This window comes from Sebastes fasciatus, chromosome 5 (assembly GCF_043250625.1).
Source record: "Sebastes fasciatus isolate fSebFas1 chromosome 5, fSebFas1.pri, whole genome shotgun sequence".
Lineage (NCBI taxonomy): Eukaryota > Metazoa > Chordata > Actinopteri > Perciformes > Sebastidae > Sebastes > Sebastes fasciatus.
This window is the reverse complement of record NC_133799.1, coordinates 20,381,518-20,403,220: the sequence shown is the minus strand read 5'-3', so window position 1 is coordinate 20,403,220 and position 21,703 is coordinate 20,381,518. Positions and strand designations below refer to the sequence as shown.

The following is a 21,703-nucleotide window of genomic DNA, read 5'->3' as shown; positions in this document are numbered from 1 at the left end:
TTGATTTCTAATAAAAAATATATACATACATTTTCATAAAGCAAGAAAATTTGCCCCAGAAGATACTTGACAAATCTCCCTTTAAGGTACATTTTGAACAGATAAAAAAAAATTTAAATTATTTTGCGATTAAGCGTGATTAAATATATTAATCAATCGACAGCTCTATTATATAGAGCTGTTGATATGTTTCTAAGGATGTAAAGCCCTGTTGGTTTCCTTTAGTCAAAGAGAGCTGCCTCATCTGCTGCAGACTTACATTAGACACATGATGGGAGCATTTTTCAGTGAGAATAAAAAATGCATTCCTTATGATGGGCAGTTTCTAAAAATTGCAACAAATGCAAATTTTCATATCATATAACAGCTCAATAGTAATTTTGCTATTGCACATCCAATTCCCACAAAATCTAATAAAGAAGTCAGTTTGACGCTCAAACAGGTGAATAAGAATCTAATATAATCAGCTTATGTAAGAAGCACTTACAGCCTCCTGCATTAGGCTGACATGACAACAAGTATACTGTGGATCGATTCAGCAGCAATGATCAGTTGGCTTTATGCAGCAGCAGCACCTCACTGTATCATTAAGGAATCAGGTAAACCTGCATAAAACCTCCAGACTCATAAAAGACACCAAAGAGGCCATGCATGCAGCAAATTTCTTACACATTAAAGGAAGCAAGAGACAAACTGCAGATGTCATGTGAACATCTTCATTCCACATTAACAAGCATCACTTTCATGAAACAGAAAGCAAAAAAATATATAGATAAAAGTAATTTGCAAAACTAAATCTGAGTTATGTCTGTAAATAATTCAATCACAAAACACTTTAAAATTAATTTGAAAAGAAATTAAAACCCATTATTTTAAACTCTGTTCCAACAGAAGAAAACATAAAACCTCCAGACTCATAAAAGACACCATAGAGGCCATGCAGCAAATTTCTTACACATTCAAGAGACAAACTGCAGGTGTCATGTGAACATCTTCATTCCCACATTAACAAGCATCACTTTCATGAACAGAAAGCAAAAAATATATAGATAAAAGGAATTTGCAAAACTAAATTTGAGTTATGTCTGTAAATAATTAAATCACAAAATTTTTAATTTAATCAATCAATCAAAATGTATTTGTATAGCCCTTTACAACAACCAAAAGGTACCCAAAGTGCTTTACATTAACATCAAGAAATAACAGGAATAAAAACATAATATAATAATAACATATCATAAAATCATAAAAAAGTGCATAAAAAGCACAGGAAAGATATTAATTAAGATAAAAATAAAAATAAATAATTTGGAAAAGAAATTAAAAACCAACTGAAGAAAACATGAACTTACATATCAGCAGCTTCTTCATCTTCTTCTTCTTCTTCTTCTTCAGTGAGAGAGAGAGATGTTGGTTCATTCCCCTCCATGTGAGAACAGACTGGTGCTCTTCCTGCTTTCCTGGTTTAATTGGGAACAGGCTGAAGTTTATGCTAATGAGCGCTGACATCAGTCTTCACAGCCTCCTCTGCATAAAGGAGAGGAGCAAAGGGCCAAAGTCGCGCCTCTTTTCCCAGGCAGGCAGACAAGTCCGCCGGTCAAGTTCAAGCGCACGCAGCGCCTATATAGTGCGTCTGTATTGTCATTCAAAGCACGTTAATGCACAGATTCACTACTGGGAGGAGGAGGAGGCCTCTTCTTCCACTGTAACACATCTACACATTTAACTCAGCAATTATACACTGTGAACAATTGCTGTTAATTTACAGCAGGATTTCAACAGTATTAACCTGTTATTGCTAAAAAAACAGTGCTTTACTGTTAATACAAAAGAATACCTGTTAAATTAGGCTCATAGGCCGTTTTTTAACTGAACTATAATGCATTCTTAACCTTCCTTTTGTCCTAGGGTCAAATTTGACCCATTTTCAAAATTCATTATATCATAATTTCTTTCATCTAATTGCCCCAAAATAACATGGATGGTTCCCTATACTATGGTCTTTGCAAAAACAATTAATGACCACTACTTTCATTGAATTATGGGTGTTTTATTTTAATTTATAGCATCTGTGGTCTTCTCTGGTCATTTTTTGAGGACCACAGGTGTCATTATGTGATGCCATTAAAAAAAAAAATGTAAATGGTTTCAAAACAATATTCTAACTAAACTTTAACATATACCCATCTGTGATAATCCATCAACATTATGTTTCTCCGATAACTATAGTCAAAATAATTCAGAATTTCTGCTTTTTTAAAATAAAACAAATTGGTAGAATTACACGGAAATGAGGTTTATTAACCTTAAATTCCCCCCCCAAAAAAAGTGTAAAACTTGTAATGAGTTGGAATGAAGTTGGCCAAAAAGGTGTAACACAGAATTGGGTGATAATTTATACTGTATGCTTTATAAAGAGTCAAACCAGAGCTGGTCAAAGTTGCATGGTCGACGGGAAGACAACAGGAGGGTTAAAAAGCAGCACTTTACTGCTGATCAACTGTCTAAAGTATCATCAGTAACAGTTTCATGCAGTATTTTTTTAATTCTGGGACCTGATCTGCACATGTGAGGCTTGTACATTGTACATGATTGTAAAATCAGTGAATTAGCTCTGTTCTTCACTCACATGTTGTTATGGTTTGCATTCTGTGCTTGTAGCAGCTATAGACAGACATTTTGAGAGAAAGTGTCAACAAGTCTATTATAGCCTTTTTCCTAACAAGTGCCTTTAATTGTATTTAGTGTGACTATTCCTATGTCTGTAACCTGTTAAGTCTATTCATCTAGGCAAAAAATAATGTTTATTAAAATGTATGTAAAAAATACAACCTAAATAGTGCATTAAAACAAATCAGTAAGATAATATAAAAGAAAGGTGAAAAACAGCTACATAATGTATCTTTAAACAGTAAATTAACTGTAAAATACTGTGAAATTAATAAAAAAAAACAGTTCAAACTGTATTTTTCATTAACAGTACAAAGCTGTAAATGTCAGCGACAGTATAATAATGTTAATTTTACAGTAACATAAAGGCAACCCTGCTGCCAGTTCTTTACTGTTATTTTACTGGGAAATTCTTAACAGTGTAGCAACATATCAATCCTCAAGAACACAAGTTCACAAAGAAGTTTTTTTTTTTTACATACAGTACCATAATATAATATATATATATGATATTTCAAGACAAAGTTATACACACTTGTGCTTTAAAAATGACAATATGTGGAGTAAAAACAGATTTGACTGTTAATAAATACATTAATATAGGCATTTTTTCTTATTTTAATACAAATAATTATAATTATCTATATCCAGTGTTTTTACTACTTCTCTATACATATTAAATGTACACCTCTGTGTACATATATTACTTCTCATCATGCATTTATACACTACATCCTGTTTTCATTCAGTTTTCCCATCTGAAATACTGTCTTCCACAAAATTACAAACTTACAGATTTACATTTACATTACTATTATATATTTACTTATGTTTATATTTATTTTAACTGCACTATTTTATGCCTTAGATTATCATTTAGCTTTTACTTTTACTTGTGTGATTCCCCCTTTCATTTATACATATTTTATGAGCATTGTTGAAGGACCCTGAGACTAAAGATTTTCATTGCAAACGACTGCTCTGCTTGAATTGACAAATGACAAATAAAGAACCTTGAAGCTTGAAACCTCATTGAGACACTTGCATTTGCATCCTGTTAAACTCCTCTCTGACTGCATTGACAAAACATGAGGATCTTCTTCTTTTCATGAAGCATGAGGATGATGAGGTGAGTCCAGGTAAAAGCCATTATTCTATATATTTATTTTAAATTAATAAAAAAATATACATCCATCACAAAGGAAGGAATAAATAAATTTAAAGATAAATCAGTGTTTGTGTAAAGGGAGAGATGTCTAATATTTCGTTCATTTAGTGTAAATGAACATTTGTGCAAACATATTTTCATTTGACACAGAGAGGTAACAGAAGCTAATGTAAAATAAAGCCTATTGCTATTCTTTACGTGCCAAATGACACTTGTGTGTATGTCTTTGTGTGTGCATGTACATCGCCCATCTGTGCATGCTGGATCATCCATGGGATCATCTATGCAACAAACAATAGAATTATATAGAATTAGCAGCATACATTAGTGTAATTACAGTATAAAAGTGTGCAACGAGTCATGTCGTCCAAATCCAGAATGTGTGTGAGGACGAGCCAAAGTGACGGCTTATACTGTAAACACATGGCAGCAGAGTCAGGCCCAGCTAATTCTTCTGTTTGAATCTGGACCCGGAAAACAGACGGGCCAGATGCAATGAGTGAATATGCAGATATGAAGCATGTATGCATGATGTATGATCCGTGTGTATCCATCCTAATGCCCAGTTCTACTGTGATGTATAGACCATTGCAGAGGAAGGACTGTATCTGCAGCTGTGACACCACGCAAGATTGCTTTTTAAATCTAAAAACTAATAACTCCAGAAATGTGTGTTTTTTGCCTTGAAGTAATACAAAACTGAGCCTTAAACACTGTAGTTCTTGTCTTTTTATAATTTTTTTTATTGCCATTATGTTTTCGGGTTGTCTGCCCGTCTGAACGTGATATCTCAGGTACGAATTTCTTCAAAATCGGCACAAAAGTCCACTTGGACTCAAGGATGAACTGATTTGATATTGGTTGTCAAAGGTCAAAGTCACTGTGACCTCACAAAACACGTTTTTTTGGCCATAACTCAAGAATTCATATTCTAATAATGACAATTTCACACAAATGTCTAGCAGGATAAAATGATGAAGTGATGACATTTTGGACAGACATGGATGTAAACTTCAGCTGGCGGAGACATACAACCGGGAGGCGGTAATTCTAGTTTTAGTAGAAACTTGGACTGCAAGTTTGAACTAACAACATATACAAAATGTGCAAAGTTATTATTGTAATCAGCAAGACATGTAATGTGTTTGCTTTCCACATGACACACACTCTGTCTGGCACCATCATATCTGACTCTCAAAACCGTGATATTTGGTTTGATTGCATACAGCCAGTGGTGTAGTGGTCATTGATGAGGTGGATAGGTTACCAAGGAGGAAGTGGGTATACTCTCTTATATATTCCAATGGCTATTTGGCTGATAGGTGGGTATCCTATACTGTAAACCTCCAGAAAAAAGCGGTGGATATACCCCGTATACGCGCCACTACACCACCGTATACAGCACAGACATTAACGAGTGATCAGGTTGAAGGATTACAATGAATCACCTTTACAGACTCTTCTTCTCTCTTCCTTATGATATACAGTATGCCTATGTAATTAACAGTCATGAGTCTCACTACTAAATAAATCCCTGTGACAAAGCAGATCTGTCCCTACATAGCTGGTTCCCACAGCTATCACCCCACACTGCAGCAGTTAGGAGAGAGACAAAAAGCAAAAGAGCGGGGAAAATGAAGGGTAAAAAACACTGTGGTGGTGGTGGTGGTGGGAGTTTCCTTTGACGGGGCACCATTGCAACATTTGCATATATTCAAATCAGCCGATGAATACCATGCATGGGGGCAAACAAAGACGAGCCAATGGGAGGGCCGCATCCCTGCTGCGGGCTCCGAAGCAGCCGCCGGTATCCCAGCAGCACCCTGGGAGAGACACAGGGAAGTGGTGTGGGAACCGAGAGGCCCCCCGAGCTGAGCGGAGGGAGGGGAGCCACTTGTAGCCCGTGGTGAATTAGCATTTTATTTGTGTCCATTTTCCTCAGTAATTTCTGCCCCGCCACTTCAGCCACAGATGGCTAACATGGCAGAGGGATTAGCATTTGTGTCAAAGATGATGATTATGGAAGTGTTTTTCCACCCAGACAGAGACATTTCTTCTCACAGAGTGACTGACAATTTGATGTCAGAGACAAATGTACAGAATGTTTAAAGCTAAGGTTGTTAGTGCTCTTCAAAAACATTTTTTTGCTATATTTGTTGAAATTATCATTACAACCCGACAGCAATCAATAAATAAAATGCTCTGCCTCGCGGTTGTATGCCTCCGCCAATTAGTCAAGTTGCAGTTTACATCCATGTCTGTCCAAAATGTCACCACTTCATCATTTTATCCTGTTAGACGTTTGTGTGAAATTGACATAATTAGAGTTTGAATTCTTCAGTTATGGCCAAAAACGTGTTTTGTGAGGTTACAGTGACCTTTGACCACCAAAATCTAATCAGGTCATCCTTGAGTCCAAGTAGATGGTTGTGCCAAATCTGAAGAAATTCGCTCAAGGCGTTCCTGAGACATCAGGAGAATGGGACAGACGTGAGGTCACAGTGACCTTTGACCACCAAACTTGAATCAGTTCATCACTGAGTCCATATGGATGTTTGTTCCAAATTTGAACACGGACACAGCCCGAAACATAATGCCTCCAGCCACGGCTGTCGCCAGCACGGAGGCATAAAAATACGTTATCTGTGGCTGCCGCAGGACTGTGATAAACTCGTCCAATCATTACATTCGAGCTGAATGAAATGATTGGACGAGCTAACTACCTACCTGCCTGTCTACCTGCGCACACTCTACCAGAGTCTTCCAGAAGCTGCTGGCTTGATAGCTGTGAGTACTAACAATAGCCATGTTCGTTGTTGATGTGCATAATGATATTTGTGGGCGAGTGGCTTTGGAGGGAGGCCTGAAGGGACGGACTGTCAGTGTTGCAGGGCTGAGCTTTTAGTAGGGCTGTCCTCGATCAAAGAAATTCTTCAACTAACACTCACGCAAATTTGTCGGCTAATCGATTGGTTGATTTAATGGACAGAACTTTCAAACTGAGTTTCTCCACAAAGAATCACACACAGCCCTATGTCTTTAGTTGTATGACTTTTAAAGTCTAGCATACTCTTCCCGGTTTCTCAACATTACCGACCCTGTAACTTATTTCTTTGTATTTTTTGCTGCTTGTGATCGATGGGAAATGTTGGCATTAAAAAGGTACATGCTAGATGATGTTATGGCAGTGAATGAAACAACACACATCTCTTTAGTCCAAAGGGACTTATTGGCATGGGAAACATACATTTATAGCTTATTTGTAATTTGTAAATTGTACATTTTTATTATTTTATTCTAACGTTTTTATCTATTCTTTTATCTATTCTTTTGTTTTTATCCATTCTTTTGTTATTATATTGTACTGTTTGTCTCGCACCAAAAATGCCAAAGAAAATTCCTAGTGTATACCTCTTACACCTGGCAATAAACACCATTCTGATTCTGATTCTGATTCTGATACGTTTACATTACCAAAGCAACTGTGAACTAAAAAGACAAATCTGGTCCTCTCTTAGGTTCCATGGTGGAGAGGAGGTCGTGTTGCTCAGCCTCTATCTGTTTGGAGACGCCTGGAAGCTGCTTGACATCTCCTGGATCCATCTCCTCATAGGTGTTTCACATTATATGTATCTTTTTTTTGTCATATTGATTGTCTATGTTGTATTTTCATTATGATGTTACTCTGTACACACGACATCTATTGCACGTCTGTCCGTCCTGGAAGAGGGATCCCTCCTCTGTTGCGCTTCTTGAGGTTTCTTCCATTTTTTCCCTGTTAAAAGGTTTTTTTTTGGTTTACGTTTTTCCTCATCCGATGAGAGGGTCGTACTGTAAAGGACAGAGGGTGTTGCATCCTGTACAGGTTGTAAAGCCCTCTGAGGCAAATTTGTGATTTGTGATATTGGGCTATACAAATCAAATTTACTTGACTTGACTTTAAGTTGCACTATGTGCATGTAAAAAGGTCATATCATTGTCAAATGCACTGTTTTGTCACATCACTCCATACATACTGTGTTTTATCTCCAGCAGCGGCAAGAGATGGAGAAACAAGCACCTTTATTTCTATAAAGATAATATGCAAAAATGAAATCCTAATTAAAACGTGATCGCTCCATTCCCCCCTCGCTCACAATGTCACAAACTAATTGCCTCAGGGTAAAGGCTGGAGTTATGAGGATCAAACAACCACACAGAGTTTGATATTGAGCTGAATAACTAATTTCATGTGATTTATGTTTACAGATGCCTGCCCGCTGGTGCATAAATACATGCCCACCGGAGAGGCTGTTGCTCCATCGCACAAAGCTCCATTTGATCAAACTCACAGCTCTCATTGAAATGTCATGCTCTTGTGCGCAAATTCAGGGGGCAAAGGATCAGACACATCTTCAGCAGAAGGGGTGCCACCAATTAGCAAGAAAGTGGGAATTCAATCAACTTCTGCAGACCACCCAAATAACATGAACGCACATGCTAAACACAGATTTGAATGTGGTGAATGGCTTTTGGTAAAAGAGCTTTCGGAGGGCGTGCGGCTGGAAACACTCTGTTGGAGGCACACGGGCCTCCGCTTTACAGAGGATGAGCTGACATTATAATGCATGTACAGGCCAGTGTGTGTGTGTGTGTGTGTGTGTGTGTGTGTGATCCAGAGTGACCAAGCATACCACACACGGAGGATGCATCAATGCACCCAGGGCTGTGTCGTCCCCAAACACCTCATGGTTTATAATAATCTGAGGCTCAGAGGTCACACAACATAATACAGACACAAATTACAAAGATATAAACTTTTGTCTACAGGTTTGAAGATAACGAAGTCGGTATTATAAAGTATTTCCTTATTTTTATCCATCTAAATGGAAAAAAAAATAATACTTCAGTTCATGATTACATCAAAATCCCCCCCTCCCTGGTGTCTGTGTGTTTTAATACCAAAGTAGAGAGGAAGAGGAGCATATCTGAGACTTTAAGCTTTGCTATTTGCATAATGTTTGTTTCCATCCAATGAAATGTTAAGATACATGATGGTGGAAGCATGAAACATGGAGATTATCATTAGGAGGATCTCACAGAGGTGTTCAGGGGTATTGAGGAAGAACAAGGAACTAAGACGGATAACATTTTACATTTTAATTAGAGATGAGGAGTGGGAGCATGTTGGCGAAATTAAAAATGCTCTGCTGGATACATTAATAGGCTACATATACTTTATTTTTGATGTTTTATTTATGTGGAAGACATAATGTCTTAACTTGTTCACTTGTCTGCTCAGTGTTTTTCAGAAAAACGTTGTATGTCCAACAGTGATATAGAAAAACAATGTCTTTTTAATAATATTTTGCATATTATAACAATATTTTTTGTGTCATACATGAGCCACTGAAAGCACTGTTCCTCCATGGCTTCTGTAGCCTAATGATGCACTCATGAACTTTAGAAATAAAATAATATTGAGACTGAGAATAGCTTGTGTTCATTAACAATACAGAGGTTAAACTCAAGGGCGTATGTTTGGTCCACAGGTGGAGGGGGCACATTGAGTTATAGTCTATCTGAATGTTGTTGCCTGCATTTATATATAAAATAAACATTATTATGAAACAGGTTATTGGCTTTCCACAAAAAATATGGAATAAACAAATAAATAGCTCGCACACTGCAGGGCTCCAATGTCCACTTATCTATTGCACCTAGGCGGCGTTTCAAACACAGCTGCTCTTCGCTTTAGTCTGATGAAGAGCAGCTGTGCTTGAAATGTCACCCAGGTGTAATAAATAGGCCTAAGTGGACATCAACGCCCTGCAGTGTGAGAGCTATTTATTTCTTTATTCTACACCTACCCTCTTTGGTTTAAATGTGTGTGTATATTCCTTTTTTCTTTTCAAAATTTTGAAATGATATGCTCATTGCAGTACACTAATGCCAATTAAATCACATGTGGTTTCATTAATAGTGGCTTATCATACTTATGATACTTATCATATCATATGTTAATCATACTTTAAGATGAATATTGCATATGCACCTATACAGACAGCACAAGGACACTACTGTCTTTTATTGCCTTATGTTTAATTAATGGTCAATTCTTGCATCCTTTTTGGGGAATATTGACCATAAACAAAAGTACCCTGCCCTGAGTACTGCTTGCATTCCTCGAAAAATGGAAGAAGAACCCACCTGCACCTAGATAACCATCCATCATTTTGTATCAACTCCTTTCTTCGCCCATCTTAAAAATGGCTGTTGTACAGTAAGACGACTGTTTAGACAGATTTTAGCACGTCCAAAGTACTTTCACTGTGCAGCTTGATTTTGCAATAGCCTACAAAAAACAGGTAGCCTACAATAGAGCAACATATTTAATACTGTCAATACAAAGCACGACAGGCACAAGGGTGTTACTAGTAGGCTAGTAAACAGTAAAGTATACAGCAATGGAAAAATACTCAGTAATTGTCCTGCATTTAAATATTGTTTTTCTTTTGAGCAATAACTTTCAAACGCAGCATTAAATCACTTTGAGATCCCTATTATTTATTATTTATTATTTATTATTATTATTATTATTATTATTATTATTATTATTATTATTATTACTATTATTATTATTATTAATAACAACCTGATAACAGATGTCGATGTTGCTACATCTGACTGCTTCACTGGCTACTGCATAGTTTAATCTTTTATTTTACCTTGTTATTTTCAAAACAGGCCTAAATTTTGAACATGAAACCAAACAATACATTAAATTTATTCTCTCCTCCGAAAACAAAAAAGCTATTAAGAAGGTAACTTTATGCACCTCCTTTAATATATTTATCTAAATGTTTATTTTCCCTGGCTTTGTACTTGTAAGCTGTTTATCCCCTGGCATCTGTTATTTTGTCTTGTTGTTCCATTTAAAGTTTTGCACATGCATGTCTTTGTAATTGAACCTGTATGACCAGTTTGTGAAATAAAGGCAATAATAAAAAAATATATATATGACAAAGAAAGAAGGGAATTGCTATCAGGAGTAGATGATGGAGATATTACAATGGGGAATCTGCTAGGAAAGACATTTAAGAAAGTACACAATCTTCTAATTAATTACTTTAGGGCAACAGGAATAATGAAGAGAATGTAATTATTATTATTATTATTATTATTATTATTATTATTATTTTTATTTGTATTTTTTATTTTTTTATTGTTATTGTTATTATTTATTTATTTTTATTTATTTATTTATTTATTTTTTATTTATTTATTTATCAACAAATATGACAAAGAAAGAAGGGACTCAGGAGTAGATGATGGAAATAATACAATGGGGAATCTGCTAGGAAAGACATGCTAAAAAAGCACACAATCTTCTAATTAATTACTTAAGGGCAACAGGAATAATGGAGAGAATTTAATTATTATTATTGTTATTATTAATAATAATTATGAATTAGTATTTTATTGTGTTTTTTTTATTTATTTATTTTATTATTATTATTTTATTATAATAATGCTCCACACTCCAGTCCAGGAGGTGGCGGTAATGCACCTCTAAGCTGGTTTACCGACACCGAAGCAGAAGAAGCAGCAGCAGAAGAAGTGGGTTCAGCTGTTGAGACTTTCCTGCATGTGAAGCAGCTCGAGCAGCTAATCTGGTTTTAACCGCGTCTTTCTCTCGAGAAAAGAGATGGTGAGTTAATTCACACACCAGTTACACCGACAGGTAGTTACTAGTCTTAACAACCGGCTGTAGAAATCACCTGCGAGCTAACTTTCTTTGTATTTAGGAGACTGAGAGCTAAGTGTGCTAATGCTAACAGCTAACATGCTAATGTCTGCAGCAGCAGCAGCAGCAGCAGCAGCAGCTCACTGATCTGACTGACAGGTGGGGAAGTTATCTAAATTTAGCACCATAGACATTTGCTATCTTTCATTCATTTTGCAGGAGCTTGCAACACAGTCTGTGTTTGAGGTTGCTGAACTTAAATAATGTCTTGTTACTGTTAGTTAGCTCTTTAGCAAACTAACTTAAACACATGTTATCAAGAGCTCATTATCCTTAAAGAACATCTTAAAAGGAAATCACATTTAATTCATGAGGTCTAATTATCTTCTGATATGTTTAGATATGTTTTTTCCTTCTGTACTGTTTTTTGTATGTATTTCATTGTTTTTATTGGATTGTTTTCCACTGTTTGGTTAGGTTTTTCTGCACATGTTGTGTACTTCTTGTTGTTTAGCTTTTGTTGTGTTTTTAAAATGATGTTAGTTTAGATCTTTCTTCCTTTTTTGTTGTTGTTTTTCTCCTGGGGTTGGGGGGAGGTCCTTTGTATAAGCCTGTGGCTTCTTGACCTCTCCTCACACATTTCTTTTTTTTTTTTCCATTGACTGGATTTTGTGCAGTTTTATATATGTGCAAATAAATAAATAAAAAATAAATAAAACTTCTAATGTTACCTGTCTAACTGCAGCCTGTGATAATGTGTGGACTAACTTAGTCTTTGGTGTAGCACAAACTATCTGTTCTTGAACCTCTCTTGGGTCTTGTATGCTGAGTCAGCATTAAATACTGTCTTGACTGACTGAAGCAGTTGTAGACAAGACACTCCTACTGTCTCTCATACCTACTGACAAAACACATTGACTGTTCATGTCCAAAAGATGGGAGTTTTGGAGATCTTATACTTAAAAATGTGTGTGTGTGTGTTTGCTCTGACCTGACAGGCGCTGATGGGGGTTCAGCTGGTGGTCAGCTTGCTGGCTGCTAGCATTATGCAGAGGATGGCTCCACATTGCTCATTTGCACGCTGGCTCATCTGCAACGGCAGGTAATTATCACCCTTTACAATCAAGGCTATACATCATACACATAACACATGGACTATCTGCATCTATCTGCACTACCTGCAACCACCTCTCCTAACCACTGGTGCACTTGAAACTTACTTTACACTACATCCCATATACCATTTTAAAGACTGCACATATTACATCTATTTATTGTATTTTTTATTGACGGACGGTACACGCCATGTCCATTCACTATGTCCATTCACTATGTATATTCTGTATTTCTATTTATTGTTTTATAATATTTTTGTACACCTGTACCTCTGTATCTGCGCTTTGCTGCTTTGACACCTGAATTTCAAGTTCATCTTATCTTATCTTAATGTGCTGTGCTTTGTACACAACAACATGTGCCTGTTGTTCCTTTCAGTTTGTTCCGGTTCAAACACCCGTCAGAAGGAGAGCTGTGTGCTCTGGCCGGGAAGCAGATGCCCAAACAGACCAGGAGAGACAGGTGGGAGTTAGGGGAGGGTCAGAAAGGAGTCACAACAAAACAATGCTGCCTAGAGGAAGAAATTGCCTTGAAAAACATCTAATTTACAGATTTATACACTCTCTGAAATAACACTACAGAGTTTTACCTTTTTGTTGAAAATGCTGTACATTACTTACATGCTGCTCCGGTCAGGCTGGTCTTTGCCTCTCTCAGTTTCTCTTCTTGTAAAACTCAATAACAGCAGGTATTTTTGTTTGTTTGTTTGCTTTTTTAACATAGTCCTGTCTTCTTTGTTTGATTTTCTAGGAGACAGAATGGGGAGAGCAAGCCTCTCACTGTGCCCAAAGACATCGACCTTCACCTGGAGAAAGCGCCAATCAACGCCATTGACGCTCTTGGTAAAATAAACACTCCTTTATCTATATCACAGTGACATTGTGCAAGTACAAACATTGCTCAAGCTCAGCTATTGACCCACAATGCCAAACCCACAATTTACATTATTTACATTTTTTTATTGTCCGCGCCTCAAAACGATGTATGGATCATATTTTTAATTAACAGGTAGAGCACAAAATAAACTTAAACTAATGTTTTGTTTTTTTCTTGTTTCTACTTTCAGTGCTGCGTTTTTTCCTGGAGTACCAGTGGCTGGTAGATTTTGCAGTCTATGCAACGGGTGTCTTCCTGATCACGGAGTGTTACGGCAGTGTTGTGGATGCCAGCAAAGAGGTCAATCTCGGAGCCATCTGGTGTGTCTTGACTGTCCTCTTCAGTGTGTATCCTTCAACTTTTAAAGTCTGTTTGTCATGACAGAGAAATCTGTAAACATCAATACGGATTGATACTATAATACATAATCATCTTCTACAGCTGCAGTCTCTGAACCTTTTGCATGAACAATTAACAAACATAAGCATCAAGTCACATTTGCAAAATTGCAACCTCTTATCAGGATGTATGCTAGTAGTAAAAAGTTAAATTAAAAACACTTTTGATATTTTAAAACTAGTCGATAAACTAAATATATAGTGGCCTAATATATGGGGTGTCTTGGACTGGATGAATGCTCCTTTTTCCTCTTGTTTGTTTGAATTTAACCCGTAACCCTCAGAAAGACCCTGCACACTCTGATGAGCCACTACTTCCGCTCTGAAGAGGGCGGCGAGCGCTCGGTGTGCCTTGCCTTTGGCTTCCTGTCTCTGCTCGTGGCCATGCTGGTGCTGGTGGTCAGAGAGGACTACCTGGAGTTCGGCCTGGAGTCTGGCTTTTCCAGCCTCTTTGACAACTTGGAAGTCTTTGTCAAACAGCAGGGCTACGCTGACTGGTCGTAAGTATCTGTTCCTGCAAAGACAACTTATAACTGAAATAATACTTTGTTGTGATAATTTAATATTGATTGGCATTGCATCATGCATTAGAGGAATAATACAACCCGAAAATGACCATTGGTATGTCAATTACTCACCCTGTGTTACCTTGAATTCGTAAAGAAAACTTTGTTTTTCTCGCATGCTTCTACTTTGAACGAAGAATCCCAAAACTGAGAAAATTCCAGTTCTCGAAACATCCGTTTTCAAACTCTCAAACAACTTGTGCAGTATAATAGAAGTCTCATTTATCCACTCATATGCTCACTACTTCCATGCATCTTCCCTAAAACGTTACCATTTAAAACACTTTTGCATAAACAGTCTCATGCTTGAGCAGGATACTTGTCCATTTGAGTCCAAAGTGAGCATACGACCAGATAAATGAGACTTGGATTATACTGCATGATTTGTGTGAGAGTTTGTAAACAGATGTTTTGATATAGTTTTGCCCCCATTTACTTTAATTCATCAAGACTTTTCTCCATTTTTTTATTTCTGTTCACCGCGGAGGCATGCGAGGAAAAGTTTTCCTCTAGAATTCAAGGTAACCCACGCTGAGTAATTGATATACAAATAGTCATTTTGAGGGTGAAATATTCCACCGTAGTTTAGTTCTATACAAGAGCCAGTAACAGACTTAACTTGACAAATATCTGTGCTAGACAAAGCATAACATTTGGTTGTTGATTTGACTCCTTTCAGAATCCCAGTGACCAAGCTGACAGTGAAGCTCGGTCTGGCTGCTCTCTGTGCTTACATTGGTGCTCTCCTGGCCTTCCCCGGCCTGCGACTGGCTCAGACTCATCTAGATGCTATACAGATGAACTCAGGCCGACCACTCATCCAGTAAGAACTGATGCATTTAACGCTGCAACAAACAATGTACTCAGTGCTGTATTAAAAACATTGAATTGGCAGTATTTTGCTTTCTTAGAGGTATTTAATGTTCCCTGCAGGATTCTGCTGCACTTGAGTTTCCTGTCTCCAGTCATTGTGTTGGTTCTATGGATAAAACCTATCGCAAGGGACTTCCTGGCCAATGCACCTATGGGGAAGACCTCTGTCACAATGTGAGTGCACATACATATTTGTCTATTTTATCCACTCCAACTAATCTCTCAAGTCTCAAAACCAAAACAATACCCACTAATGCAAGATGTCCTCCAAATGGTACATTTGACTTTTTTCTGATCCTCTCGTAATCTCTCGCTTGCAGAGTTTCCAGTGAAGCATTTGACAGCATGCGCCTGTGGATCATCGTGGGGTCGTGTGTGCTGCGGCTCGCACTGACACGATACCACCTGCAGGCCTACCTCAATCTGGCTCAGAAGTGGGTGGAGCAGATGAAGAAGGAGGCCGGACGTATCGCTGCTATTGACATTCAGAGGAAGGTCAGATATTTGAACAATGAAGGGTTGAACTTTAGCTCAGAACCTTTTGAATTCAGAAGTTTTTACATAAAGAGAAGGTTAACTGGCCAGTGGAGATGTGAAAACTCCCTAACTATAAACTATTAACTGAGAATAAATGTGTTTTTCAGGTCACTCGTATCTTTTGCTACCTGACTGTAATTACTCTCCAGTATCTGGTCCCTGTTTTTCTCATCCTCTTCTCCACACTGGCACTCAAGGCCCTAGGTAAGTAAAATACCATCACCATAACAAACACATGCATTTGAGGAAGAAGCCACACTTGATCTATATGTGTTTGTGCTTTCTCTCAACATTTCAAATATGTATTTCAATTTGTAGGGTGAATTTTGGATACAAGTCCAAATATATAAATCAGTTCAAGAAGATGTAAAAAAAAATATATATATATTTTTTAAGAGGTATAGGGATGAGGAAGGGTTAGTAGGATGAACGAGAGGTAATTGTTTAAGATAAAGATGCTAAATGTGAGATTGGGAGCATTTTTTATTGCCTCTGCACGGCTCTCAACATACTGACGACTGAGCCGGTGGCTCGCAGCTAACGGTGCTAACAGTGCTAACAGTGCAAGTAAGGGCAACAGTGCTGACAGAGCTAACCGTGTTAGCTTGGGGGGGGGGAACCGGACAGTGGGTGCTATGCTTCTGCAACGACACCGTCGGTCGGGATGGCGTTATCAGCTGTAACTGCCGTATGAGCGCAGTGCAGAGCGGCGGCTGTGAGTTGGCCAGTGGTGCACACTCACATGCACTCACATGCGCTTAAAGGCATGCGCGGCCGGCCCGGCAATGTCAACAAAGCAAGGAGAAGCACATTACAACACACACAGAGAGCGACTTCATTCTCTGCTCAGGAAGACATTACTCCTCTATATCTTTACATAGCAAATAGCTGTTTGATGCTTTATTAATGCTCTGGATATCGTATAGAGAACCTTTAATTGTGGATGGATATTTGGGTTGAACATAATGGCATTAATGTCATTGTTTATGAGTTGTATATATGATAAATATTAAGTTAATTGTTTGAGTTATTGAGAAATGGTAGTATCATATGTAAGTGTACACTTCTTCCTGCTCCTTTTTGGACATGTAATATTTATTTATTTTATTGATATTGTTTGAGAATTTGTATAGAAAGAGTTTGCTATATGTTTACCGTTCAATTTATTTATTTTGTTACGTGTTCTTAATAAATAAAATAGATATTGATTTATGGGAATAGTTTGACATTTTGGGAAATATGTTTATTCACTCACTTGTGGAGAGTTAGGTGAGAAAATCGATACCACAATATCTGTCTGTTAAATATGAACTAGTCCAGCACATAACCTCCTGTAATTACACTTCTGTTTTAGTTCATTAGTGAGCTTTAGAGGTGCTGCTAGATTTTGTTACCGACGCATAGAGTTTCTAACCTGGATAGCTAACAAGCTGCTGGCTGTGGCCAGACAGTTACAGGACCGATATGAGAGTGGTAAAGCATATTTCCCAAGATGTCGAACGTTTCCTGTAATGTCACATTGAGACATTTGCAGCTACAGTGGAGTTAAATATTAGAAACATCCACCACAGTAAATGTCAAGTTTTAGTGTCAGTGAAGCATAGCAGGAAATAGTTTCCTTCGAGCGCCTACTTTCCTACTTTTTCCTCCCAAGTTGAAAATCAAAATATTGACTGATCTCTACGGATCTTGCAGGGGACTTCTCCTGGAGCCCCGGTAGAGAACAGCCCCCTGGCGTGACACCAGCGCTTGTGATGCCCACAGCAGCCCCCGTGCTGCCCGGTGGTCTCGATGAAGATGAAGAGGGGATGGAGGATATGGAGGAGGACATCCAGGCCACAGTAGCGCGCCTGTCAGAGGCCTTCACAGCGCTGAGGTCCGTCCTCACTCCGCTTTTCTTCCGTGGCTTCTTCGCCTTCATGACGTGGTGGGTGGCTGCCTGCCAGGTCATCAGCTCTCTGTTTGGCATCTACTTCCACCAGTACCTTATGCAGAACTAATCGAGGGAAACGGAGTGCCATACTGTTGTACCTGAATGCAGCCCCCTAGCGCTCTGCTGTCTGTAGGTATCCTTTGCAACAGCACATCAACGGCTAAGGGGACATTTCATTAAAACACAGCTACAGACAGAAAGCACCTTGTTTGTGGCTGTAACAGAAGTTCTGATCGAGGTTTGTTGAGAGGAGACAGGTGATGGACACCGTCTGTTGCAATATGGGCCACCTTGTTGCCCTTATGGCTTTTTGTAACCAGCAGGCTACTGGTATCAATAACACAAATGTACAGAGAGAACTGAGGTCTATATCACAAAGCAAATTCAACTTAGTCTGGCTCTCTTTGGGTTACCTAAACATAAACAATCTTTGATAACCGGTATCATAAAGCTGGTTATCAACTGGCTCCGTTAACTCTGGGTTTACTGATCCAGCTACGGGTGTATTCACGTCAAAGAGGCAGAGTTTTTAATTACATGCAACATCAAAAGAACCATGAGAGGATTACTTAATATGACACAGAGATACCCACTGGGAAATTAGGTTATTGTGGTAGTAATTCAGTATAATTGCACAAGTAGAATAGGATAAGAAGCTTTAGAAGTAGGAGGAATCATTTCCAAATGTTCCAAGTATGAATATAAATAAGAATAAGAATTATGCCTTTTTTAAATATGTTCAGAAGTCTTTCAGAAGCAACATTTTGTTGCTGTTTTCTGTCATTGTGAACTAGTGTTGCACGGAATACTGATACTAAAAAGGTATCGCAGTACCCTGCCGTTAAAAATGGTACAATACCCCATTTTATTAGTACCAGTACTTTAACAACAGTAGTAGGCCATATCCTATGAGTTGCGTAGATGTGCGACAGCTGGGCAGCATGTGTGTGTGTGCAGCGCTCTGCTTGAGGACAGCATTTAGAGGAGCCATCCTCAAAAGGCGGTCAAAAAATGAACTGTAACATTAGTTGAAAAGAAGATTAAAGCAGGTGATGAACCACAGGTCCCGCTCTTGGCTGGTGTCTGTGTCAGCAGAACTCTGTTAAACAAATCAATGAAAATAACAGCGCTGCTCTAATTACCGATCAAATGCCGATAACATTAGATTCACCATTTTTTTCTGAGTCCGTCCAAGCATCTCCTGCACGTGTTAAAGTATTATATCACCTTGTGTGGAGGAAAGGACTTCGGCGGCTTGAGTGACATTCTCTTCGCAAACACCACTTCGACACAACACAGCGCTTTCTACAGTTACTGTGGACTCTTTATGATTTTAGCAACTTTTCCCCCCCATCAACTTCTCACAGAACTTCATCTGAATTTATTATCATTTTGTGGGTTTCTGTTCATGAAAGCCTCTCGCCGTCTACCTTGCTGCAGTACCGCTCTCTGCCTGAACTGTTACCAGAAAGAAGCCTTATTAAACACTGTTTAATACAGCTCTTCTGATTGGTCAATCACCTCATTTTACAGTTTGTTGTTTCTTTATAACATACCGTTGCTATGGACGCAGTTCTGATCTCGGACTCTGGCGGACCATTTTTGTGTCAAATTATTGATTTCTTAAGTAAATAGCCGTGTAATATGCGGGATAATGTACAGCGAGCCGATCATTGTTGTGAAATAAACCCCTTCAGGGGCATAGGTTACCATGGTGATCTGCCTTGGTTAAAAGTGAGCTGAGCCAGCTTCTTGATACCGTAAAACAAGCCCAAAGAGATCCAGCTAGCCCATTCATCTTGCTTCATGATACAGACCCCACGTTCATCTTCCAGCTATTTCAGCTGCAACTTTTCAGACGTATCTATGCCAGTGTTACCTGAATTGTTCTTAATAGAACATTATGAATGCTGCATTTAAGATGTTTAATTGGTACCAGGGTAAGTATTAGTACTTACTTCCTGTGTAGATATGACATTGTATTTTTGCGGGGGACTATTTGTCCCTCTTGAGGAACCGATTCACGAGTGCTAAATGATTTTTTTTTGTTATCTTTTTTTCTGCTGTAACGTTTGTTTGCAAATGTGTAGTAAAGCTAAGATCCTTCCTGTTGATTTAAACGCAGCTGAGGTTGTTTGGCTGTGTGTCGGCCAAGAACTGAAGAGCTGTTGCTTTTATCTCAAGTGTTTCCTTCAGTATTCCTAAGTGCCTGGGAGCTCAGGGATTTTGAGTCAATTTTAAAATCTCCTTTCTCCCTCATCATACGTATTTAGAATTAATAGAATCTGTTAATAGATTAAATTAACACTCCAAACCCATTTCTGTTTCTATTTTCAAACACTACTCACTGGCAACATTTTTCGTTGCAGTTTCTTAATTAGCTTTTAGTTATTTTGCTGTTTTTATTGCCAATTAGTCACGTACATGTACGATTAATCAAAGCCTACGTTGAACCAGTTTTGCGTCTGGATTTTTATTTATTTATTTATGATGCATTGCCTCAAATAACTTTTGTTATTTAGAAATGATACAGTGATTCTGTACATTTCTTTATTCTGCTTGTGGCAATTTATGATTTTAAGTGTGTGTTGTTTTTTTAGATAGTGTATTTGACTTGAATGCTCTGAAATCATTATACTGTGAAGTTGATATGGAAATGTTGCTTTTTGAGATTTTCTGAATGCATGGTGTGCAAACTTTTGGCTGAACATTTTGTTTGTGTGGCTCAATAATAAAACATTTATTATTTTCCGTCTCATGTCAGTTTGATGTTCCCACTTAATTCTGCGCTCCCTCCGAGGAGCGTGGGAGATACGGCCGATAAAACATTTCCTTTTAAAAGTCGGTGCTCCAATTGACAAAAGACATCATGCATGACAATGGAGTGTCTCGCCGCTGTGCTGGGTCCTGACCTCTGACCCCCAACCTCCTGAGAAGATCATTCTTTAATCACTGATAATTACTATGAACCCGATGCCCCTCCAGAGTCTGGGAAGAAATAACGTCTGTGGATGCTCAACTTGGCCGCAAGAGCTAATCTTTTTCTGGAAATCTTCCAAATCCTCTCCATTTGTCAGAGCAGACTAAAAACATTCAAACTAGATTTATACTCTTTGTGACATTATCAAAACATTCAGATTTACATGCCAGTCGTGTAACAACAGTTAAGGAACGTGACCTTTCACCAGAGCGAAGCTCTTTGTCTGAATGTTGACGTGATTTATTGGTGATATCATTTGCCTTCCACGTCCAATCAAAGGCCACAAAAGCTTCTCCAAGTTACGGGGGGACGGCCAACTCGCTGTCTTTTTATGTGCGCTGGGACGTGCTTCACTGGAGGATATCAGCAATCACAAAGTGAAGAAATTTGGGAGGGTACAGGTTAACAATCTGACATCCCATATGTTATGGGATGTTTGAGAATTTAGCATTGGGATGTTGTGTACTTTTTTTTTCGTGACGATTAAAGGTAACACTTTCTATGATGCTCATGTCTATAATACATTATCAACATACTTATAATGCAGTATAATCTGCTTATAGCACTGTATAATTATAGTTATAAGCAAATATTCATAATGATTTATAACAATCATAACACATTACAAAGCATTATTATTATAAAGTCATTTTTGATAAATGTTGAGGTAAATATCGGGGTAATTTGTCAGTAATTCCAAAGAAATTTCAAATAGGTTACTTGAATGAAATGAAATTGAATGAAATTTGCGGACCTGTAAAATTAAGTGTTACGTGTTATTTCTGTAATTGTTATATATCATGATTGATGAGTACAGTTTGAGCTTTGCACATCTAACATAAGGATGTACAGCGGTGGAG

The 21,703-nt window shown here is 38.0% G+C and overlaps 1 protein-coding gene across 1 annotated transcript; it reads left to right on the top strand.

Annotated features, from left to right (window-relative positions):
* The first annotated feature begins 11,391 nt into the window (after positions 1 to 11,391).
* On the top strand, positions 11,392 to 20,611 carry tmem161a (transmembrane protein 161A). The gene is made up of 12 exons (XM_074635636.1): positions 11,392 to 11,528; positions 12,563 to 12,666; positions 13,059 to 13,142; positions 13,431 to 13,522; positions 13,747 to 13,903; positions 14,239 to 14,454; positions 15,200 to 15,343; positions 15,454 to 15,567; positions 15,714 to 15,888; positions 16,038 to 16,134; positions 17,626 to 18,656; positions 19,332 to 20,611. The coding sequence occupies exons 1-11, from the start codon at positions 11,526 to 11,528 to the stop codon at positions 17,928 to 17,930; spliced, it is 1,491 nt and encodes a 496-aa protein (XP_074491737.1). The 5' UTR covers positions 11,392 to 11,525; the 3' UTR covers positions 17,931 to 18,656; positions 19,332 to 20,611.
* The last annotated feature ends 1,092 nt before the right edge of the window (positions 20,612 to 21,703 follow it).

Coding starts and splice junctions, on each gene's coding strand:
- tmem161a (XM_074635636.1), top strand. Junction 15,568..15,713: donor GGGAAGACCTCTGTCACAAT/GTGAGTGCACAT, acceptor TCTCGCTTGCAG/AGTTTCCAGTGAAGCATTTG. Junction 15,889..16,037: donor CTATTGACATTCAGAGGAAG/GTCAGATATTTG, acceptor TGTGTTTTTCAG/GTCACTCGTATCTTTTGCTA.